Source organism: Frieseomelitta varia, unplaced genomic scaffold (genome assembly GCF_011392965.1).
Source record: "Frieseomelitta varia isolate USP_RPSP 00005682 unplaced genomic scaffold, Fvar_1.2 scaffold_894, whole genome shotgun sequence".
Lineage (NCBI taxonomy): Eukaryota > Metazoa > Arthropoda > Insecta > Hymenoptera > Apidae > Frieseomelitta > Frieseomelitta varia.
In genome coordinates, this window is record NW_025110694.1 from 358371 (window position 1) to 384495 (window position 26125).

Consider the following 26125-nt stretch of genomic DNA (forward strand, 5'->3'; position numbering starts at 1 on the left):
AGTAATTGGCACAACGGGTATGGAAGTGGATTCCGCGTACAGGAACAAGTCGAAAGAGAAAGATATAATATTTGAGATAATATCTGGACAAGCACGAACGTACACACGTGTTTCTACAAAATCTTGTAGATAAATCGAAATATTTACACCACACATGTAATAATTGTATAATGCTCTTTTTAGAAACTGTAGAAATAGAAATATAAAATAGAAATATAAAATAGAAATGCAATTAACAAGTGTAGTTGGTTTGCTTAGTATTTCGCGTATTATACTCACGAATGAAATCAGCAGGGTTGTAATGTGGGAGTAGCGTGAGTCCGATCGTAGAGAAAAACCTGCCGATGTTCGCTGTGGGGCCGTAATACGCGACCTGGCCGCGGCTCAACAGCAGGATCTTGCTGAAACTGTGGAACATCCTCGAACTGGGCTGATGCACTGTTACCACGATGCTCTTGCCTTCTTGTTCGGCGTATTTCTTCAATCGTGAGATCAGCGCCTGTGCCGAATGCGAGTCCAACCCGCTCGTTGGTTCCTGGAACCAAATACATCGTTGCGTGAATTAATTATTTTACTTCGAGCACCTGTTCGAGGAACGATCGGCAGAATCTTCACTTTCTACGATATTCATATAAATTTTCGAATTCGTTTTTGATGGTCTCGCCTTTGAAACTAATTGTCAGAAACAGTTCTGAGAATACGATAATTGTAATCGTGAGATTTCTACGAAGTTCTTTTGTAGATTCTTTTATAGAATATATTCAGGAAGCTTCAAAAAAATCGAAAACCATTCGATCAGCCAGAGATTGAATTCTAAGTAGAATAAAATAAAATTCACTTCCATTTAAATAAATGCTTTTGCTCTGCGACAAGATGAATAAACCGTAACTAAATTACAATCGAAGGAAGTTTCAAGAAATTTAAAAAAAGAAAGAAAAAATTAGGCTTCCAAAGAAAAATGACTAAGATGAATAAACTAATCTCTAATCAAATTAACCAAGGGGATCGCGAGAAATGTATTAAAAGATCAGCTTCCCAAGAGAATAACGCGATAAAAGTAAATAACAATGTTATCCCAAGGGAAGCAACGAGAAAGTGGAAAAATTCCAAGGGAGAGGCCCTCATAAGAGAGTTTCCTCATTTCGCCGTGTGTAATCAGGATGCTTTAAGGAGCTTACGTCGAGCAACATGAGCGAGGGATTGGTGAGGAGCTCGCAGGCTATGCTCGTCCTCTTCTTCTCGCCGCCGGACAGTCCTCGTTTCGTGTAATCCCCGATAACTGAAAGAAACAGAAAAGCGAAAAGCAAACATTAGGGACGAACCTTCTGGCTCGCTATTATCTCGCTGTTGGCGATTAATTAACACTAATCGGGTCCAAAGTGGACACCTTAATTCGCAAGACGCGGCGATGACGACACTTTGGTTAAAAATACGTAGCTCGGAATAATAATTGGGATAATTATGGAAGCTGCGGTCTTTCCTTACTTCAGTGTACTTACAGAGTGTCTTCAAACTTTTACCACACCGATCGATCGATTCTGCTTTCTGACGATTTCTCGAAAACGTCGGGCTGGATGATGGGGGTGGAATCATTTGAGGGCAGAAGGAGAATAATTACAGAAAGATATTTAAATACGTGCTAGATTAACCATCGGTAGAATAATTTAACTTAGAGAGCTGAAATAATCGAGAAAATAAATCTAATAATAAGAGATATCAAATTGTCGTGTTCTATTGTCATGTAATAAAATGGAATACTAGAATGAAAAGTATATTTTAATAAAATTGTCACATACCGCGATATAACTGGGAGAATTAAGCCGTTCAACGAAAGAAAATAGAATATAAGAATTTCAATTGTGATATACTCGAATGATTTAGAAAACTAAAATTAAATTCACTTAAATGAGAAATCTAATAGAATAAAGTAGAATATATAATCAAAATTGAACACATTTACGATTAGTAAATAATAAAGTAAAAATTAGTAAAAATAATAATAAACTAAAATTAGTAAAAAATAAAGTTACTTCAGGAACAATCAGGAATTAATTCTCTCCCAAATTCGTTCGGAATTAATGAAAAACAATCGACAATTAAATTTCTCTGCGAAGGACACTTCCGTTGTCACGACTGTCATCGTTTGTCTTGTCATTTGTCTCGTCGTAAAAATAATCGAAACTCGATGTGAACGTAAATTCCGGATCAACGGCCAGAAAAGAAATGAAATTTCTCGTCCCATCGACTTCCTCGATTGAAATATAAAATCATTTTGTCCGGGTCGTTGAAAACAAGTCGAAATTCGATTACGAACGCGACAGGCATGCAGCGTTCCAATCGAAGAGAAAACAAACAAACAGGAAAAAAAATGTTTCCGGTTTTTGGGGAAAATAAAAAAAATATTATCCTTGTTATCTGGTTCGTTTCTCCGTCAACTCGATGTTTTAGAATGAGAGAATTCTTCTTTTTAATTGGTTCTTAATCTTTTGGCTCGATTTTTCTTTTTGTTCAGAGCTTCATATATTTCTCTTTAATATCGATTGTATATACCTTTATATTTTAGATTCATATCTGACTTTAGCAATAGTTCTTTCTTTTTACTGCGGTAGTCTGCTTTTTAATGAAAAATTGTTGACAAAATAAGCTGCAAAATTTTCAAAAATTTTCAAGAATTTTTTTTTAACAGCTTGCTACAAGCTTTCTTAAAGCAACTGTTTATGGATATTTCATAATGAACAAAACACTTGATCTCATCGAATGAAACCTTCTTTTACATTAATTCTTCACATAAATATATCTTGCTCCATCGATGTAATATTCTACAACGATATAATATCTAGAACGTATGCACAACGTTATTCTCCAAACCATCGACCATTCGCAACGCCACTAAATTCACCAAATAAAATCAAATTGGGTCAGCCGTACGGTTCGAGCTTCTCCAGTTAAAGAAGTTAAAAAGAAAAAAAAAAAAAAAAGGAGAAAAAAGAACTTTCATCGAAACGGGACTTTAAGTAAATCTCGGACGACGGATCAAAGCGTTTCGATAGATCGGTATAAACGATCGGAGCTAGCAAGGAACGATGGTGATCCAGCGAGTCGTAACGCAGCCTCGATAACAAACGATCTCGCTAGGTTTTACGAGGAGCAACGTTGAATGAGTTACGATCGCGGAAATCGTCGATCAAAATCGAACAAACGACGATGGAGGACGATGGCGAGCAACCACGTGGCGTTGAACCACGGCCTGCTGATGGCCTGTTTCTTACCGGTGGAAGTCGTAAATCGTCACCAGCTTCTCGTTCGCCGTCCATAAACAAATTATGGCGGATTTACACGGCCGCGACGCGAGAGATCGTCCCAGTTTCGCGATCTCGCGCAGACGCTTTGATCCCCCGTGGAAAACGAATGTGAGAAATCGTCAGAGATCGGCGTGTCTACGCGCTACGTGGGCATCTGAGTTTATGGAGATATATCCGGGCATTTATCGTGGAGCAATTGTTAGGTTATTTATTATACGTATTTCAATACGAAAGATATATATTGCACTTACGTAGGTTCACGAAAGTATTCGAACACTTATTATCGTGATTATAAATTTAAAAATGTATGAAATTTTATTATACATCATACGTATTTCAATACGAATGATATATATCGCACTTACGTAGGTTCATGAAAGTATTCGAACACTCATTATCGTGATTATAAATTTAAAAATGTATGAAATTTTATCATACATCATACGTATTTCAATACGAATGATATATATTGCACTTACGTAGGTTCATGAAAGTATTCGAACACTTATCATCGTGATTATAAATTTAAAAATGTATGAAATTTTATCATACATCGTACGTATTTCAATACGAAAGATATATATTGCACTTACGTAGGTTCATGAAAGTATTCGAACACTTATTATCGTGATTATAAATTTAAAAATATATGAAATTTTATGATAATAATGATACACAGAATGTATTCGTAAAATTCGCGTCAGTGTTTCGCGAAGTTTCGAAGTATTTCAAAACAACACGTATATACAAGCATGAAAGTTTCTTTTATAAATATTTACTGCAGACAGAACTTTTATTTGTATCGTGTAGAATGTACAAAATAGATAGTCACGCAGGCTCAAAGTGTTCGAACATTGACAAAGTCTGAAACTAATCCGAAGGTGTATGAATATATTTACAAATGAAGCAAATTGCGTGAAACTTCGATATCGATATATCCTTTGTGAAAGCACGTATCTTACCAATTACCTTCAAACGTTCACGTAAAAAAAAAAAAAAAAAAGAAAGAAAGAAAGAAAAAAGAAAAATGCAACGAGGTGAGACACGATGGCGTGCAAAAGCAGGCCGTCAGCGCGCAGGGGCTTGGCACGATCCGTCGATCGCGTCCGATCTATACTCACTGGTGTCTTGGCAGGCGGCGAGGTCGAGTACCTCGATGATATGATCCACGCACTGCATCTTCTGCGAGTGCGAGAACGTGTCCGGAAGCCTGAGCCTCGCCTGGTACTGTAACACACGAACAGCAAGAACCGCGTCAGATCAAATCAGATCAGATCAGATCGGAAAGGAAAGGAGAGACGAAGATAAAGGTAAAACGAGAGAAAAAGAAGAGAAAGGTTTACGATAAAATTGGCGAAAGCGAGCGGAGAGCACGAGGTGGACGATACGAGGGAAGATGGGCGCATCGTGATGGACTTTACTGTGATTTTCACGCCTTAACCCCCTTTGCTACTGGTCCGCGGACCATAACGAGTGACCGAACCGTACGCAATAACTCGTCGCGTTATTCTTCTTCTTTTGAACGCGTCGGTATGAATGTCACTGGATCGAAAATTATTAAGGAGGTTAATAAACTAATCATTCGTCTTGCCTGGGGCTTATTTTACATTTAAATATACTTAGAAAATGTGGGCAATTTAATTTACAAAAAAATATTCTCGACGCGCGTGGCACGTCATTCCAGCGCAAGAAGGTTGAACAGCAACGTAAGCAAACGTGGACGTGCATTTCCGTTTCGTAACATCCAGGCCACTTTGCGTCTATTATTATCATCTGACACGTACCCCCGGGGATGCACCGGTCCGCTCGTAATCGCGATCGTTAAATCAATTACGATAACGCGCCGCAGCAGCCGGTACGTTTCTTGCGAAACGATCCAGCCCGATTGTCGTTTCCCGGTCTTCGTTGCTTCTTTTCCCGCCGCTGGTAGTTTTCCAGCAGAATGATGCTCCCGTAGGTTGTTCTTGATTGATTCGAAGCGATTCTTTTGGATTATTTGCATGTTCTTTGAACGTTCTCGAATTTTTAACTCAATGGTTCTGTAATAATCTTTGACGGTTCTTTGTTATTTGAATTTGTTATTTAAGTTTCTTTATTATTGAATTTTCTCAAGATTGTTGAGTGAATCTTTTTAATAATTCGAAGGTCCTTTGAATTAGTTTTGAGCTTAAGAAGAGATTGAGAGAATTTCAGTGATTTGAAGACGATTATTTAGTTGCTTTGAATTCTTTTTTGGGAAATTGTCGGGTTTCTCGTAGGAGAATCATTCTTTCAAAAGAATAATTTTTTTTCCGATAATTCCTTTCTAATTTTCAACTTTCGTTTTTTTTTCTTCCTATAAATTATTAAATTCGGATATACAGAAAATTTTCACGATATACAGACAATATTCCAACTCTCTGAACGAAGGAGAAACTTCCATGGATTCAATTTATCCTTATCAGTTATTTTAATACCTTTAGAAACGAGAGGCCGATTATCAAAATAATTTTCAAATATTTAACGAACGACCTCTCAAATCTGGAAAGTGGAAATTTCAGGAAATTACGAAATGCACGCGAAAAAAGAAAGAGAAGAACGGCGTTGAAGTGATTCTTAGTAAAAGTTCCAAGTAAAACATACGAATGAAACAAATTAAAGATCGAAAGTACTGGCCGATTGAAGAACGTACGAATTATGTAACATAACGAAGCAACAGCGAATCTTGTAACAAAGAAAGGCGACGTGTCACGAGCTACGTCTTCGTCCGATAACCCGTCGAAGAACGAGTCACCATCGGTGATAGGCGACTCTGCACGTAGTGCATGGACTTTCCTTCGTCTCGAAACGCGTTCGACAATTCGGGGCCACGCGGAGCGAAGCGTACTCGGAAGAAAAAAAGCACAGCGTCGCCTGTGGAATTCGTATTGTGAGCGTCAGTTGAAATTTTTCTGCTCTGGAACACGAGAAATTGGCCGACCGAAAAGAGAATGAATTCCAACGCGATTTTTTTTTTTATTTGTTTAGACGGTCGAGTCGAACGTTATTGGATTCTTTCATTAAAGCTTACCTTTCACTCTTGAACTTTGTTTCTTTTTTATATATTTTTTATATATATTTTTTTTTATATTTTATATTTTAAGAGACGCGTGTATTTCATCTTCTGAAAGTTCGGTCAAATTTCAAGTTTGGCTAGAAATTAACCAAATTGATTCATTACTTTTCAAAGTTTCTACGAACAATTTAATTACTAATGATGAAACCTCGAATGTTGATAGTAGCAGGATTTTAGAATTTCTCAATTTTTAGACCGTGTCTCAAGTATCAATCTCTAAAGATAAATCAGTATTAAAGGATTTCGTGTTTTTCTCCAGTTTTTATTCCCCCGAATTTTGGTTATATAGACTAGGACGATGATTCGATCGAAATTGCTCGATAATACCAACTGACGTACTGTAAAATTTAATTTCTATTTTTGCTAATCGGTTGCGATAGGAACGCGATTCGTAAAGAGCCAAAAGGTGAGCTTATGAACAAGTTTCGATCTGAAGTTGAGGTCTAACGGTGAATAGAATCGTTCCTTGGCCCTGCTGGCTCACATCTCTCCTCGAATAAATGACTTTCAGACGCATCGGTAGCGATTTTGAAAATTCTATTGCGTGCCTGATTAATAGCTCCGCTTAATCATTCGACGAAAGTATGCGCGGCTACATAAAACGGCCGATAATGGCTTTCGACGCGGTTGGTTAACTTAAATCAATGTAAAGCAGCCAATTAAACGGCCCATTGTTTCCTAGCCGGCTAGTTGAAATTCCGCTTGAACGAAACCATTAAACCCGCTTAATGAAAGGAAATTCGATTCTCGTCGATTTTGTTGATCGGCGATTTCTCACGCGCCGAAAATTTAGACGAGCGTCGTTGAAAACTTTCGGTCACTTTTTGACCACTTTTCACCGTTCTCGCCGACTACGTGAAAAGTTCGATTGATCCTTTGTTTCACGATTTTCTTTTCGAACATTCTAGTCAATTGTTGAACCGCCAATAATTTGTGCTCAGTAATCTATAACTTAGAAACGTGTTTGGTATTACACTTGAATTGACAAATCAGGAATATTAAATTTAAAAAAAAGAAAAATCGTATTTAGTGGGCGAGCGAAAGTAGGATCTTAGTAAATATTTTTAAACACTTGTTAAACACTTTGAATGTTTTATATATATATATATGTCTAAAAATATATAAATATATATAAGTATCTAAAAAATATATATATATAAATGTCTAAAAATATATATATACATAAATATAAATATAAGTATCTAAAAATATATATATATAAGTAAAAAAAATATATATATAAATATATATAAGTATCTAAAAATATATATATATAAGTAAAAAATATAAATATAAATATAAATATAAATATATATAAGTATCTAAAAATATATATATATAAGTAAAAAATATAAATATAAATATAAATATAAATATATATAAGTATCTAAAAATATATATATATAAGTAAAAAATATAAATATAAATATAAATATAAATATATATAANATAAATATAAATATATAAAATAATATAAATATAAATATATAAAATAATATAAATATAAATATATAAAATAATATAAATATAAATATATAAAATAATATAAATATAAATATATAAAATAATATAAATATAAATATATAAAATAATATAAATATAAATATATAAAATAATATAAATATAAATATATAAAATAATATAAATATATATATATTTAACATTTGAAGTGTTTGACGCGTTGAAAATATTTAGTGAGATCCTACTTTCGTTGAAATGTGAAAATTCGCGGTCTTCGAACCGTGTGTACGCAGCTTAAAGGTGGACGCCGGCTCGGTCGACACACCCTGCCTTGGCCGCGGCGTGCAACGCGGACGGACGTGCCATTTTCTCGACGCGATGGCCGTCCGGGAGTCCGTTACACAAGAGGATCCGTTATGCGGAGAGAGAAAGTGGCGGCCGACGATATTTCGCTGCGGGTATAGCGGTCGTCTCTCGGCCAGCAGGAAACTGGACTGCTCCAGAACGGAGCACGGCCGTGAACGTCATCTCCGCTGGGCTGGATTCCACGAAATGACGACGACGACAACGACAATGACGACGGCGACGACGACGGCCATCGCGTTCCACGCGGAGAAAAGCGAAAGTGAGAAACGATGGAATCGCTTCTCGATCAATCTACATCGATATATCTGTTCATCGATTTTTCACGAATATTCGGGGAAAGGTTCGCGACGTTTCGAGTGGAAGATGATGGATACAAGGGTGGAGATTTCTGTTCGTTTATCCTGAATATTCGAGAAAAGACTAGAGACGAGAAGGCAAATATAGTGGAAGTAAGAGAACCACCATCACGGCGAAGAATGTTGGAAGATTACAGTTCTTTTAGGATTATTTAGCATTATTGAGGTATGGGAGAAAGATTCTTGGTCCGCGGAATTCACTATATTATTATTAGGTAGTGTTTTAATTTCAAGAAAAGAAAAAGACTATCCTTGTGAATTTTATGCGATACCCTCGTTTCTTAAAGCTATAGAAGACGCTAAAGAAAACAATTGAGTTATTTAACAAATTTTTTTCAATTAATCTGTCGGGAAAGGATGAAGTTGAAGGTAATCCTTCCATGAAACCAGAATATATAAAATATATGTCAACGATTGATAGAAACTCACAAACGCACACCTCTGCAATTTTCTAATTCTTCAATTATTCGAAAACCGACCAGAGTCTCTGCGTCTCTGGAAAGTCGGGGTAAAAGCGCGTCCACAAGCGAAGGAAAAGAAGAAGAGGATGAAGAAGAAATACGAGCCCGCGAAAGAAAAAAGAAACGTGACGTGTGACAAAGTAACAGAATAACGTAAATTGGCAGAAAAAGAGAGACGGAACAGCGATTATGCACGTAGGGAGACGGCGCCGAATGTTTTTGAAACACGTAAGACACGCGCTCGACGGTTCACTGACCGAGTTATGACGTCACCATAATTCTCTCTCTCTCTCTCTCTCTCTCTCTCGTTTTATCTTTTCCTTTTTCTCTTGCTACCACCCTCTATTCGTCACGGGGCAACTCCTGTCCCCCTTTTGCCATGATCGCGAGGCCAACGTCCCGTTCGGATCGGTTCGTTTAATGTATCACGCACACGTGTCTCGCGAGTGCTTGCATACGTGCCGCATATACTTCCAACCGTGGACGTATCTTCGACACGTATGACGAATTTCTCGTTTCTCGTTTCTCGTTTCTGCGCCTGGAGAAACTTTATTTTTCTGTCGTGTTGAAGCCACGTGTCCGTGTAAGTTGATCGTGCGATTCAGTATTAAATTGAATGGCGTTCTGTGACGTCGGGGTCGAGAGTTTCTTCTTGTTCCAGATTCAGTTATTTCAGCGTTGTATTCCTGTTTTGCCATGGTTTTTGATCTTCGAATTGGAATAGATGCGACTGAATCAATCGCTGTGCGATATTTTAACACCTTGCGCTGGCAGCTGGTTCGCGGACCATAACGAGTGACCGAACCGTACATACAATAATTCGTCGCATTCTTTTTCCTTTGAACGCGCCGGTATGATGCCACTTAGGATAGAAATTATTGAGAAGTAATAAATTTATTATTCGTTTTCCCTGGGTTATGCTTGAATATATACTTTAAAACTGAGGAAATGTTGCAATTTTGGGACAAAAGAATTCTCTTTCTGGGACAGAAAATATTGGTCAACAGTGATGTCGAAGAATTCTTAAAAAAAATGGAATGACGGAACATCTTTTCGATCGTTTTGGAAACCAGAGAATGATCTAGAAAAAAAATTGCAACGAGACACAAAGTTAACAATTCTTCTCGTAATGTGATATAACATAAAAATGAAACGCTAATTGACTTGCCCAACATAATGTTCTTTTAAAATCTCCCTTATTCATCCTGATACTTACTCTGCCATCATTTCACCCTTTTCTAAACACTAGAATCACCAGAAAGTGTCCAACTCACAGGAAATCAACCTCAAAGCGTCGTGATTGTTCAAAAAAATCCGGCGTACAGTCTATGTTTGGATGTTTTCCAAAAATTCATAGAAATATTCGAAATTTCAGCAATCAGTATTTCTTTCTTTCCAACAGAAAGTATTTTCGTTCAAATCTTCCGTGTTCCTCATTGTATCGTCTCGTTCTAATTTCTCTCGTGCAAGTTCCTCCCCCCCTCCCGCCCCCCCCTTCCGAGAACGATATACATATTAACAAACACGAAACGCGATAAATCAAGTCAATCGGCTAATGGACGATCGCGAGACACCCGCGAGCGTGTTTAAAATCGACGAAAATGTAACGGCTGGTTGGCTGGTGGCCGGCATTCCGCGCGAGGTGTTCCTCCTAATTTCCCTGTCGCGAACCTTCATAAATTTCGCGCGGAACTTGGCACGCACGCGGCGGCCGATTTTCCTGGAAAACGAGGAAACGCCGGAGAGAATCGGCCGCTTCCTATTTCGCACAGCGAAGAGTCGGCCGGGCCCTCTCATCTTCTCTAGCCTGTCTGACTATGTCCTCCTGTTTCTACTTGCGCTCCTCTGTCTCCGTAAATACGAACGATTTACGAGTTTCGCCGGCGTCCATGCGTTTATTCTACAGATTCTCTCACGTGGTTCGCTGTTACTTCATCTAGTTGAACTTTTCTTTATTTTTAAAGATATATTAATACACCTTTTTCGGTTATGTACATAAGATTAATGTACGAAGATTAATCGTTCATTTTTTTTTCTTTTTTTTTTCTTTTTTTTTTTGGCTATTTGGGTATTTGTAGCGTTATATTTACTTCGTTTGTCTGATATTTATCGCTCATTTCTATTTATATACATTTCGCCCGGAATCTAGAGGTATTGCCCTTTTAAATCATCGACTTTCATTTTAACATAGATCTAAATAATAATGGTAATATTGAGTAAATTAATATTCATAATATAATTTAAAATATAAAATTTAGAATTAAAAATCGTATGTAACTTTTTGAAATTTAATTCTATCAACAAATGAATAATAAAATATAAAATGAATATAGAATAGGAAATAATAGAAATTGTTTTATATTTAATAAATATATAAATGATGTAGAACATGATTCATTCATTCATTTTTTTTTAATGAAAAATTAATTGACATGAAAATTCTATTTAAAACTAATAGAATTATTGTATCAAATCAAATCATTCGAAAAGGAAAAATTGAAAAGAAGAGTGCGAATGTAATTTAGGAAACGAAATCAAATTGATTGGGGAAATTTATCGGAATTATTTCTCGTTAATATAATTAACAAAAAGTGAGTTTCTTTTCAATCGCTACTATTTCATCCTAAAGAGAGATAAGACTCGACGCTAATTTAGCCAATTCACTTTACTATTAAGCAATATTATATATAACGTAGATTCGATGAACGAAATTTATTTGAACGAATCTGAATAAATTTCTCGTTGAAACAAAACAAGATAGAATCGAACGTCACTGGGATTTGTCGAATGAATGTTTCTTTTTTATTCATTATTTTGTAACGCGATCGCGACTGAAAAACGAAAAACTTATGGTTAGGCACAGGCGTACGTAGATGCAAATTTGATGGGTTTTATGATAGAAATTACGGTTTAATGGAAAACTCGTTTTATCGTTCGAGCGGAGTGATCGTTGGAATTTATCAGTCCGCTGCGTTATTATATGCCGGGGAAAATATTTAGACTTTTGCCATTTGATAAGATCGGTCTTATGGAAATTTGCTCGCTTTCACGCGAAGAGATTTCGCTACGAATATCGTAGTTCTTCTTTTTTTTTTTTTCGATTTGTTTGCTATTTCTCGCGATGACAGCAACAGCATTCAATTTGATAGTCATCTTTATACTTTGTACCTTCCATGAGAAACAATCGAAAACACGAGACCACTGTTTCTGGATTTTTTCTCTTTTTTATTAAAATATGAATTTTTTGAATGCAATAATTTCCGATCGATTAAATCTATAAATTTATTGATATGAAACGATAGCGCTGTAATAGTTGTAATAATATTAAATTGTTAAATTAATATTTCTAGAATGCCGCAATAAATTATTAAAAAAAAAAAAAAATCGATGTATTTTCTGAGAAACAGTTTTAGGCGAGATTACTGTCGCAATGATAGTTTCTGATCGATCGAGCCAATAAACTCGATCTTGGCAAATTCGACTCTTGGCAAATTCGTGTCACGAACAAATGTAAATTGAAACGGTAGTTTCCACGCGAGGTATAATTTCTTCGAAAGAAAAGAAGAAAAAGAAAGAAAAAGAGGAGACTTACCTCGAGAGTCTGTCGTAACGTGAGATCGGGAAAGAAAACGTCCTGCTGTTGCACGTAGCAGATTCTTCTGCGCCATCTTTTTGTCAGCCTTTCACGATTCAGCCAGATTTCACCCCCGTCCAAGCCCACGCGGCCTGACAGGCAATTCAATAACGTCGTTTTGCCGCAACCTGTTCCAGACAATCAGATATATATCGTCAGACATCACTATCAAAAGTAACAAATAATTAAATAGCAAAACTGGCAGACGAATTTCCTCCTTCATTTTCAAAAAATTTCCATACGAATCGTATATCTCCGTCAAAAGCAAAGATAATAATTCCTTTATCTTCTCTCTCCGACAAAGTTCCACGCAAAAATCGTCCTCATGTCCAGGCATTGAGAGAAAAAGAATAAATTTAAAGAAACCAATCGACCGATTCACCGAAGAACAAACGAACGTCTACCACGGGATAATTTCTTGCATGGCCAGGCAGCGTGTGCAACGTGGAAATACTAAAACGTAGACGTTCGTTCCAATTGGACGGCTTTGTCCATTAAGTGCTCGAGTCTCGAGCACGTGGTGATTTCTCTGATGATTTCTCCGGGGACGGTCGATTTTACTAGATAGGATCGTCGAGATATACAACGTCCGATATGGAAATACGCCTGGCGTGGACGATTTTAACGATAAACCGTGAAACGGATGATTTGTACTCGCGTGCCCCGTGCTCGCGGCTTGTTAGACGAATATCAAAGGGAGAACGACGAATCTCGGCGATAAATATCACGCCAGCGGAGATCGTTACCCTCGCGATCTTCGTCGTGATTAAACATGCAAGAATTCACACGCCTGTGAATAGATCAGACACATAGATCAGATCGTGATTTTCGAGTCATATTTCACGCTTCCGATTGATTTCGATTCGATTTTTCTTCGTTCAATTTCAAAACGTTGCCCACGCACCTCTGATGGATCGTTAGCACGAAAATTTTTCATATAATGTTTGAGTATCTGACACGCGAAACAATTTTACAAAGAAGAATTTTGTAAAAGTTGTATTTGGTAATTTCGTAAGATCAGTTGCAACTTTGCAGTTCAATTTTAAAACGTTGCCCACGCACCTCTGATGGATCGTTAGCACGAAAATTTTTCATATAATTTTTGAGTATCTGACACGCGAAACAATTTTACAAAGAAGTATTTCGTAAGTTGTATTTGGTAATTTCGTAAGATCAGTTGCAACTTTGCGCATCGCGAATTACAGATTGAACTGTGATAGTCGTAATTCTACATAATTTTACGAACGTCATTGAGAAACATTATCAAAGAGAATAATATTGTAGAATAATATGGAGAAATATTTGTTAAAGAGAAATTCTTACACTACGAAACGATTAATATCGCTGGTTGAAATCGATTTGCGTTTACCTGAAGGGCCCATGACGGCCAAGAGTTCGCCAGGTTTAACAACGCCCGAGACATCTCGGAGGAGGGCTCGTTTCTCCTTGACCACCTGCAACCCCCGGAAGATTAGCTGCACCGGACGAGAATCCAGCGGGTACACCAACTGCAACGCTGAGCTTTCCACTCTGGAACAAGTGGAACAATTTGATTACAATTACAAATTGCGTATGCAAAACAACTAGAAAAGAAGTCGAGATAGTTGTCTCACAATCGTTTCGACTTTGCAGCTATCGATTAGAGACGATTAGAGCATAAAATTTTCATCGTTAAACGCTTGAAATTCAAAGCGTAGAAGAAACTATATAATAACAGTGGAGTGTACATAAGCTTCTGTTCATATATTTTATACGAAAAATTATTTAAAAATCTTTAAACATACACGTACGCAAAATGTCAAAACAAATGAAAACATTTCATATAAATAATATTAAATATTAAATATATATTATCAGTAATATTGAATATAAATCGGTCGTTTATGCGAGCATATAACAGTCTGCCGAGTGAGAATTCCCAAGAAAAATTCCGCGAGAGAAAGGAGAATTCGAAGGCAAGAATCGTTCGTTCAGCGAGATGCAATCGGTAAAAGAAAGAATCTCGAAAGACATTTAACGAACTCCAGCTGGCGTTTGACGAACACGGTATACTTCGTAATAACAATGACGTGCCATTGGAGCTATTCCGCGACAGCAATTAAAGGCCGACACGCGTTACGCCACGAATCAGACCGCGTCGAACAAGATCTGGCTCGCTTTCAAATGAAATTTCCTAGCGGCTCGTTCCTTGTTTCTCCGTCTCATCGAAATAACCTCCTTCCTCCTATCTGCTTCCCCATCGTTCGCGATAATTCAGCCGTGCAGACTGTAATTACGTTACGCAATCTAAAGTAACGAATGAAAATTGCGAGAGGAGGGGGGGGGGGGAAGAGAGGAGGCATTCGAAGTTGCAGAAACGCGCAGAATGCACGCAGTCGCGTAGAAGAGAAACGCGTAAGAATGTCGGAAATGTTGTGACGTTTAGGCAATTTTTCAAATGTTAAAACGAACAAAGTTTCCAGTTTTTCATCGGTAAATAATAGTAATGACGATACTGAATAACAACGTATAATCGATTGTACTCGTCTTGATTGATTTAATAAATTTTCACCGGGAGAGTTCCACTTAACAAAATTATTCAGAGAGGAGAGACAAAAGGGAATTTTTACGCGAAAATTCGGTGAAAATTCCGTTCGTTTCGTTCGGCGGCGATTTCAACGAGGGCAAAAACGAGGATCGTCCAGTTGCGTGGCCGGCAAAATGTTCGTTTCGTAACGTGTCACGATCGTTCGTCGAGAAGAGAAAGGCAAGAAACAGAGGCCTTAGACACGTCGAACAGATGTGCCTCTGTAGATTCCTCGGTGAAAAACATTTTCGACTGCGAAACTGATTAATCTGTTAGCCATTCGTAACGTCATATGGCTTAGAAGAAATTACATGCAGATGTATCTCGAACAAAGTGGAATTATTCTACTGTATATAGTGTGGGAATCCCGGCTTGAGATCCCAATTTCTAGGAATTTTGTTAAAGGATAGTTGTTTGTTTTACGTTAAATAAAAGAAAATTGGCTTAACAATGATTATAAAGTGACGTTTAACACTATTTCCTTAATTACTAAACTCGTTAGACTTGCGACTGACAATTCACTCTCTTCTCTCATTCGCGTAACTCTCAGCTCACTCTCTTCTCTCATTCACCGCTCGATCACTCTGCTCTCTTTCGCTTCTCGACACTCACTGTCTTCTTCATCTGATCAAAAATTCGTCATTCATCGTCTATACGTACACACAAACGCATCCATACGTTAATGTGCCTTAAACGCTAGGCCTGAAGGACTCGCCAAAAACGATCCCAAGTCCCAGGTCTAACTTTCTCTACAGTTTATGGTACAACACTTGGGCCTTTTTCCAGAATTTGGGCCCATCCCACAATAGCAGAGAGATGGGAAAGAATTTTTTTAAAAAGTATAAAGAAGAAAAAAAGAAAACTATCAGCGGATTAGGTTAAGTTAACTGTAACAGTGCCAAGAGGGGGAGATTTACCATAAATCAACTCGATGTTGAGAAAATTCGTAATAAAGATACGAAGCTTTGTTAATCTGCAATGAAATTGTATTTCATCACGCTGAAATTACGTTTCCGAAACGTTTCTTCGTGTGAAATTGAGTTTGAGAAAGGTGACTTGATGGATCGTGAAAGTGTAAATTTAGCATTTCGGGGAAGATCAAGAACATCTTTCATTCGATCTGACTAGGTTTTTTCGTTCACAAGTTACTTTGAAAGATACTCGCGAAACTGCAAATCGAATCTGGGATACTGAGATACAACATTGAACGTGTAGCGTTTTCTCAGACAGAAAAGTTAGAAGAATTTACTCGCGTGGAGCCGATGCTATTGAATTGAAAAGGCCAAGTTAGTTTTGCAGTGCGTAAGACCGGACGTCCGTACTTATAGTTTTAGAAATTCGGCCACAATAGCATTTCTGCGTTGTAAACTCTTGACCTAAGGGCCACCCAGATCGACATCTAGAAAACACTTGGAGAAAGTAAGTGAGGTCCCCTGCTACACCGCCACAATTTAAGGAAATTGCAGCCCCACTCCTAGAAAAAATGCATAACGAACGCAAGGAGTAGGCGGCGAAATTTCGTGGCAACCTAATTGGTCAAAACTCAAAAACTGGGTTTAGCCAATTAAGGATGTCCGAGACGGGGGACCGAAGAAATTCCGCGATACGCCGCGAATCAAAGTGTTCACCGCGCGTACGAACGCCGCACGTATCTCTTGTAACATATAAAAGCAAATAAAAGTGTTAACACATCCCCAAAAACGAACAAATCTACGATATTTCGAAACGTCGTATCACGTAAATTTTAGTATCGAGTAAAATTTACTTTTGCTCGAGATGAATCTTTGACGTTACGCTCTATGCGTGAGAACAAGAATTTGCACAAACGTCAGCACTCCGACAATTATAAACAAGAAGAAAGAAAAATCCATGACAAATTCTAGGAACCTACGTCTGCAATTACTCATCCTGTTATATAACGCAATCACTCCGCTCACACCATCTCCGCTCGCACCATTTATTAACGCAAAAATCAAGATCAATTTAACCAAATCCATCATCTTCCCTTTCGTTCGTTTTACACGATCGTTCGTACGCGCGCCTTTAAAGAAACGTCTGATTAAGAAACCAGCTGATTAACGAGCACTTTCAGTTCGACAGAACTAGACGTGTTAATTGACTCGCGTCGAAAGAGAGAGAGAATACGCTATGATAAATGACGTTGGATCAGCGAGAGATGATTCGATAATTGTCCACCATTGGCGACCGGTATTCGGAATTATTTCGCGTTGATTTCAATTACTCGGCAGAGGAGCCCGATTCGAACAACATAACGATGCGATCGAATTTCGAAATGCCACCTGACGAAAGTAGAGAATGATCAAAGAGAAACGATTCTCGTGCTTTTCTCTCGATTCGCACGTCGTGCAGGGAAATTACACGGTCTTCGTATTGCTCGCAATTACGTTGTCAAAAGGCATGGCGTAATAGATTGTATCGAGCGAAAATTCAATTTCAATTGGGTCGAGAGAAGAGAGAGAGAGAGAGAGAGAGAGAGAGAGAGAGAGAGAGAATGAATCGACGTTTCGTTTGATTAAAGTTCCTACCGGCTGACAAATTAATAAATTAATCCTCCAACGAGATTTCTTTCTCTATGATTTTTCTTTCTGCGACGTATCGAACGTTTCAGATTGAGTTCACAATTTCTGTGAATGGCATTTGTAAGTTTACATTCGTCATCGATATATTTTTAACAGCTACATTTATCAATCGGACATAGTTTCAATATTTAGGTTTAATAAATTTCTTAATTTGCATAAATCGAGCGCAGCGCGAATACGTATACGAGTTTATATTATACTGTAGATAAAATAATTTTCAACCAGTTTAGATATACATAAATCAATTCTCAATCTCAATTTAGATTATAAATTATATTCGTAAAAATTTGAATCTCGAATGGGAGCTTACAACTTATATTTTTAATCATTTTTATATGCCTTGATTAATTAGCACGATGCAATCTATAAGTGAATTCTTTCTAATTTCAATATTCGATTCAATCATTTTAATCAACACGAGGGGAATAACTTTAATCATCGAACGTATCGGAAAAAGCTAACGAACAGTAACCTCTGCAAAATAAAATTAACAAGTGAATTAGAAAATTTCCTTCAGGCTTTAATTAACGAAATTAGCGAGAACGATTGAAACTGTTTCACGATCGTGCTCGAACGCAATTTAATAAAAGCTTCTTTCATTAAAATTCTCCGAACAAGAGGGCAAAATCGAACTACCGTTTCAGGCGATCTCGATTGTTTTACGACGATTCATCTCGATGCGAAATTAGTTGAAAGTCGGATCGAAATTCCTCCCGGCGAGAGGGCAATCGAAACTTTCCTCGCGTCAATTTCGATTGCCTTTAAATCTTAAGTTTTTAACGAGGGGGTTGGGAATTCTTCGAACAACGTTTATAGTTAATAAGATAATTAATGAAATAGAAAGTAAGGATTGCTGGTGTCTGAAAAATGAAAATCGTAATAATTTTAAGTTCGTTTGGCGAACTGATTTTTTTTTTTAATAATTCTTAATCCTTTCGAATCTTTTAAGTAAATTTCTAATAAAAATCTTCTTGCGTAAAAATTTAAAAATTCTTCTAAAATATCTGCATCACTCTTAGATTAAAATCCTCGGACCGAAGGCTTAATTTTTGTCTGTGAAAGCATTTTCAGATCGAAGCTATCTTTACGTTCGGTTTGAAAAATTTCAAGCGGACCTTGTTCCTTGTGCTCGAAAATAATTTTCCGGACTTTCTGCAGTGAGAAATGTCCAAAATCAATTCTACTCGTCCCTCCAAGACAATTCTCTCGCGAATCTTTGTCCACTTTGGACACAAGCAACTCGAGAAATTCCAAGAAATTCATTTCCCTTGCAATTTCGCGACAAATTTTGCAGACGAAGCCGACAACTTTCAATTCTCCGCGTTTAAAGTATCGTCGGAAATTACACCGGTGGCTCTCGACTCGTCGAGTATTCCACGAAACGAGAAACCATGAATTTCCCCGTCAATCGTCACATTTTAGGAATGTCCCTTCGAGGACTACGCGCCGCGTTGCACGAATATAATTTCCCAGCAAAAGGAACGCGTGGAACCAGTCAGACCAGATGAAACTCGTAGAAATCCACCGTGAAACAACGACGAGAAACGCGACGAGAGAGAACAGCTTTCGATCGGTCGGATCGGCTTTCAGTCGGAGCTGGATGTTCTGCGTGACGATCAGGGACGGGAAAACGGTTTCTGCAAGGCCGTTCGAAAGCTGAACACAGCACTCGAATAAATCCGAGAGCCGTCAATTAAGGCGGCCGTGGAACATCTTCACTCATGCGAGCCCATATAAGCGGAATCAATCTCGCGACTTTCCAATAGAGTTTCCAAGGAGAATAGGAAAGCCGCGTCGTAAGAGGGAAGTGAATCGTTCCCATCGAGACTCCAACTTTGCGCTCGTCGCGTGCAATTTCTGGCGGAGTTCTCGAACCATCTGGCAAACGATTTATTTTATAGCGAAGATGGCATTTTTTTAAAGAATTATTTCTCTTTTTTTCTTTTTCTCGTGGGTGAATATATCTGCGATGTTTTATATAGGACACGTTTTTATTTTATTTTATTTTATTAGGGCGAGTTTTTAGTTCTTTTGCGAAATTGTGCGCGTATATCTTTCAGAATTTATTGCGAGGCTATGTATACATTTTTACAGAATTTTGATATTTTATATATTTTATATTTTATATTTTAGATTTTTACAGAATTTTGATATTTTATATATTTTATATTTTATAGTTTACATTTTTACAGAATTTTGATATTTTATATATTTTATATTTTATATTTTACATTTTTACAGAATTTTGATATTTTATATATTTCATATTTTATATTTTACATTTTTACAGAATTTTAATATTTTATATATTTTATATATTTTATATTTTATATATTTTATATATTTTATATTTTATATTTTATATATTTTATATATTTTATATTTTATATATTTTATATATTTTATATCTTATATTTTATATTTTATATATTTTATATTTTTAAAATTATCATTCTAAAATTTTATTCGGATTTACTGCACTATTCTGTCGCATAAAGTCATGCTTTCTTAGCAGATAAGATGACATTTATTTATGAAATTGTCACCAAATTATTTATATAATATTTACTTAATTGTCAAATGATAGTTTGCGATCACATCTATAATTGAAACGATGAAATTTCTCGAATCAAAATTAAGAACTTTGAGTACGGATGGACGCTTCAAATTTCAGGATTTATCGTTGATAGAAATGAAACAGTCCTGTCCATTCGTTCAAAGCCAAAGGGCCAAATCTTGGCCAAGCTTTTTCAAGAACGGCGCCGCGTTCGCGAGCAAACAAATCGACGAACGGCGACGCTGCTCGCGATAGTGAAAAAGCTGTTGGCGGGTAAATTCGAGCATTTCCTAGTAAACGTCGAAACACACGCCGGCTTGTTTTTCACACCTGCGCTAAATGGAATTTCGTCAGTCAGTCGAATATTTTTCAGACGAAGGACCTTTAATCATTGCCTCGCGCAAAACACATCGACGACTTCGGTCAGAGAGATATGCAGCTGGAATGTTCAATTAAAAACCGGTAACGCGACGTTAGACGTTCGATCAGAATTTTATGTCTGGCTGCTGCGTAACTGAGCCGCGCGAGCGTTTGACGTAATTCATTAACCGAGGAATATTTATTATTCGTTGGAAAAATCTAAACAGAATTCTTTCGTGCAATCGCACGTATCCGCTGTGCACGTGCAACCACGTGCTTCGGCGCTGAAAGCTCGTTTGCTGAAAGGTCAGAGATACGGTGAATTTTTATTGAAAACAAGCTGCGCAAACGTTGTTCGAGCGTTGCCGAATACTATTTTTAATTCAAATAATCGACTTGAAATAAAGATTTGTCTCAATTTCAAATTGTCAGCCTCCTTGTCCGTCAACTCGAATCATGTCAGCCTTGAAACTCCTTTCGTACGAAAGTAATTCGTACGTTGAATAATTAATTAATTTGTTTAATTAATTGTTTATTAAAGTCTAAATGATACTAAAAAGTTCAAACATTTTCATAGATCGTGAAATTTCAAATCAACATACAGAAATGTATTTCGATTGGCCAAGCATTATTCCTCTCTCCCAGTCAAGCGATTCGAATTACAAAATAATTCGACAGAATTCTCTATTAATATATTAATATATTATTTATATTTAATTATATATATTATTTAATGACAATTCTCTAAACGCAACGTCTACTTTAACCAATTTGCAAATTAAAGAAATATAACCTTCGACTTTTAATTACAAAGAAATTAATTACTCCGAGTCCTTTAATTAATCGTCCACAAACCTACTGATCTAATAATTCCGTTTTATTGCAGCTCACAGAAAATGATTTTTTAACTTCAATTCTAATGCCGGAATCGAGAGAGAGGGTGACTTCTAAAGAAATTCGAATAGATCGAATTCCCCCCCTGTCTAAGAAAACCTGTCTAATCCAAAAAAAACTCTGTATAATCTTCGCGAAGCTGACGGCTCTCCAAAAATTTGCAGAAAATTCGTAACGAATTAGAATATTTCAAAAGAGAGAGTCCACGAACCTGTTCGCCACCCGTGCTGTTGGGAAAATCGTTGATGGCCGCGTGGTGCACGCGTCGGCGATCGTCCCCCGTTGTGAAATCGGAAAGGAACTATAAGAAAGAGGAACGATCGGACGCGTCGCGATACACAAAAAGCCGGGGGTCGTTGGACAACGGAGTAAGATAATAAATTCCCAACATGGCAGTATCACGTCATGCCGGGTTCGTTGAACCTCGACGTTGCACGACGAACCGCGACTCTCCGTCGGTGAACGACGCTCCGGAACACGGGGCAACGGGGGGGAATCCTACGACGGAGGGAAAAGGAGAGACGAGAGTTCGTTTCGTGACACTTCATCGACCAGCTCATAGAAGCAGCCGTTGAATCTTTCGATTTCTCACGAATTGTTCGTGTGACCTGAGAATCAGATGTCGCGGTGGCGGACGATTGAACTTTGGGGGGGGGGGGGTGGAAATTTTTAGCTGCAACGTTTCACTTCACTTCAGCATTTAATTTCTAGTAATTGTTTAGTTGCGAAGCTGTTTACTTGTTGTTTCGTGTACCAATGGGAAATACTGGCGAGAATTATTTATCGGGGGTAGAATTTACTGATTTACAGTATTGTAGAATTGAGGGGTGGAAATTTTCAGTTCTGTGTGTATTTTGTTTTGTTGGAATTTGATCTCAAATAATTAGCAAGATTAGGGAAGATATTTATTCATTAATGGTACTAAGAAGAAGTTTCTATCCTCTGGAGTATATATATATATATGTGATTCATTGATATAAAAATTTTTACCCCAGAGGATAGAAACTTTTTCTTAGTACTATGCTATTAATGGATAAATATCTTCCTGTGCTAATTGTTTGAGATTATATATATATATATATATGTATTACACGTATAATTAAAACAATTTTACAGTCAAATTTAGAAAGATCTCCATAATTAATGCAAGAAACCGTTATTCTGATTCACTGAATTTAATAACAAAACTCTCTACGCGTTGATTCTACTTTTTACTCTTACAATAGATTTCATTGGTACTGGCTACAATCATTAACTAAATGAAAATAATCTACAAAACAATCCGATTAATATAATTTATCAAATAATTCAATATTATTATTATTTCATAGCTACTACATACTATATTATTAACCGCTATTACTATTATTTCGTTATTTCGTAACTGCTATTTCTCACATTCTTGATTGCCACATAATTTTTATCATATCTATTACTATTTTATCATCACTATTACTATTACATCACTATTATTATCACTATCACTATTATTATCGTACCCTTTATCAATTATTATTATTATCATCACAATTATTCGCGTCACACACCCATTCTCCATCCCTCGCCCACTGTTCCGCGAATTTCAATTCTTAATTTCTTCAATCTGGTCGAACAGAAAGTCTCGAATATCGGCTGAACGAAATTTTCACGGTACAATTAACTCGTAATTTCCATAATCCTGTCTCCTCCCTCCTCCTCCTCCTCCCCCCTATACCACTATAATCTCGTTGAGCATAATCCAAGTAATTACCGTTTCAAGGCAGTTGCTGTAGGAAATGAAAATTTCCATCGGTTTTCGGCTCGATTATCCACGTATCCCGTTGGAACCACGCGGGACAAACAGACTCGTTCATTAGATTCGGCTGGAATTCGACCGCGATGCGCGGACGCCCTCCTCCTCCTTCCTCCGGTCTTCTTTCTTCCCTCGATCATTTTCGCAATTCATGGGCTCGATGCCGTGGGTCGAGGTTCCACGGGGTTAGGTCTCGTTGAAGGAAGTTCCAGGGTCTCACCACGAATTGACCCCGGAGTATTTGGAGTTCGTTGAACCCGGCTTCTTTGCATGCAAATTACAGCCGTGAATTTCGGCGACGGATTTCGACCGTTCCGAACCGTGACGAACTTGCACGGCGAAACTATCACCACGTCGATATTGTGTTTATCTTTTTTATTTCATTTCAAGCAGCAACTGTTACTGTTTCCTTTTTTTTTCTTTTAGAGTTAGAAGAACTTTAGAGTTAGAAGAACTTACCTTCTAAATAAATTAGAGGTTCAGAAATTTGGAAATTTGGTGATGTAGAAGTTTGGAAATCAGGAGATTTGGAAATCTGGAAATTGGGCAACTCAGAAGCTTGGAAATCTGGAAATTTGGAAAGTCAGAAGTTTGGAAATTGGGGAAGTTGGAGATTTCGAAACTCAAAAGTTCGGAAATTTAGAAATTTTTGAAAGTTTAGAAGTTTGGAAACTCGGAACGTTGGAGATTTCGAAACCTGGAAGTGTAAAAATATTTAGAAATTTGGAAACTTAAAAGTTGGGAAATTTGGAGAGTTGGGAATTTGGAAATCTAGAATTTTCCAACTTAGAAGTTTAGAAATTTAGAAATTTGGAAACTTAGAAGTTTGGAAATTTTGAGAGTTGGGAATTTGGAAACCTAGAAGTGTAAAAATATTTAGTAATTTGGAAAATTAGAAGTTGGGAAATTTGCAGAGTTGGGAATTTGGAAATCTAGAATTTTCCAACTTAGAAGTTTAGAAATTTAGAAATTTAGAAATTTGGAAACTTAGAAGTTTGGAAATTTTGAGAGTTGGGAATTTGGAAACCTAGAAGTGTAAAAACATTTAGAAATTTGGAAACTTAGAAGTTGGGAAATTTTGAGAGTTGGGAATTTGGAAACCTAGAAGTGTGAAAATATTTAGAAATTTGGAAAATTAGAAGTTGGGAAATTTGGAGAGTTGGGAATTTGGAAATCTAGAATTTTCCAACTTGGAAATTTGGAAATTTAGAAATTTTGAAACTTAGAAGTTTGGAAATTTAGAAACTTGGAAACTTAGAAGTTTGGAAATTTAGAGAGTTGGAAATTCGGGAATATGGAAAATTCGAAAATTTGAGAAACTTGGAAATCGTGAAAATTCGCAAACTAGAAATACTCAAAATACTCGCGATTTTTGTACAAGCAGTAATTTGCACATTGCGATTTACACAAATTTCTCTCTCTCTCTCTCCCCCTCCCCCCCAAAAAAAACAGCTAGAAGAACGAAGCAAAACGAACGAATTCCCGAGAGTACGTACGAGTTTCCGCGCGAAAGATAAAGCGAGCAAATCGCAAAGCAGTTACATCATCGTAAACACTCGTCGACGAGCTGCGTGCGCGCTGCGTGCGCACAAAAGGGAACCGAGAACGCGGCGCACGTTTCGTCGTTGCACGCACGTAGAAAGTTTATCGCCTCGTTCCAGTGAACGATTTTGCCGTGGTACGATTTTCAGAAGTGGAACGCGCGCGGGGCCTTTTGTGAGGGGGCGCGTGTTCGATCCGGCCGATTCGCTCCGTCAAATCGGAGAAATTGCCGGGCTTCGGGGCGGGCGACGTTCAACAACGGAGTTAATGCGCGAAAGGCAGCGCGAAAGGGCCTTTGGTAATATCCACGTAGAAAGGAGCCATTGTGAGTTCCTTCGGTCTGAGCGTTAAGTTCCTCCTTTTTTCTCTGTTTCTTTTTTTTTTTTTTCTGCAGCGTGGCAACGATTGGATCGAGCATTTTCGCGTTATTGTCATGGAAATGGTGACGTTATTACGTGGAATAGGGGGAGGATGGGATCCTTTAAATCTCAATAACGTGTATATTAAATATCCGAGGGAATACGAAATGATCGTAGCGCGCGGGGTACGTAATAAAATTTATGTTGTACAGCCGATCGCAAAAGCGTTTTATTGAGTTTCGGACGAAATTATTATGTGAAAAAGTGTCCTCGGTGTTTTCGACATTTTCATTAATTTTTCCATCGAAGGATTTTTTTAGATCATTAAAATATCGACGATATTTATTCGAAAGCTCGAGAATATGATGTTGGATATGAATCACACATGCAGAGTGAAGGAGAGAAAAATTATTCTCACTGTAATTACACAATAATAATCATTATAAGTAAGTAGCAACTGTAAGTTCGAAAAGATACTTCATAAAATATTCTTTTCGAAATTTACGAGATTTTAATTAATATAATTGAACCACGTGAATCAGTGGCTATAAAATGTCTATGAAATTACGCAAATGTGTGTAGGCCTTCGTGACCGAATAACTTGCATTATAGTATATATTGTAGTATGTAAAAATTTCTATCCTCGAATAATCTACTTTGCATAATGATTCTCGCCTTATAACTACAGATCTTTTTTGCAACTTTATGTTCTTACTGCACGCATCCTCGCGTCGTTAAATTTCTCCTAAATACATGAAAATCCGCAATCTACTTGCAACAA

The 26125-nt window shown here is 37.2% G+C and overlaps 1 protein-coding gene across 1 annotated transcript in view; it reads right to left on the reverse strand.

The window, feature by feature from the left end:
- The window catches only part of LOC122537211 (ABC transporter G family member 22), a 31961-nt gene extending 17759 nt beyond the window's left edge, over positions 1-14202 (reverse strand). The window contains exons 1-5 of the mRNA XM_043670232.1: positions 14044-14202; positions 12633-12802; positions 4424-4529; positions 1179-1279; positions 280-535 (exon numbers count right to left, since the gene is read on the reverse strand). Of these exons, the coding sequence (XP_043526167.1) occupies positions 280-535; positions 1179-1279; positions 4424-4529; positions 12633-12802; positions 14044-14056 (646 nt within the window). The 5' untranslated portion in view covers positions 14057-14202. The remainder of the gene's footprint in view (positions 1-279; positions 536-1178; positions 1280-4423; positions 4530-12632; positions 12803-14043) is intronic.
- Between the last annotated feature and the right edge of the window lie 11923 nt (positions 14203-26125).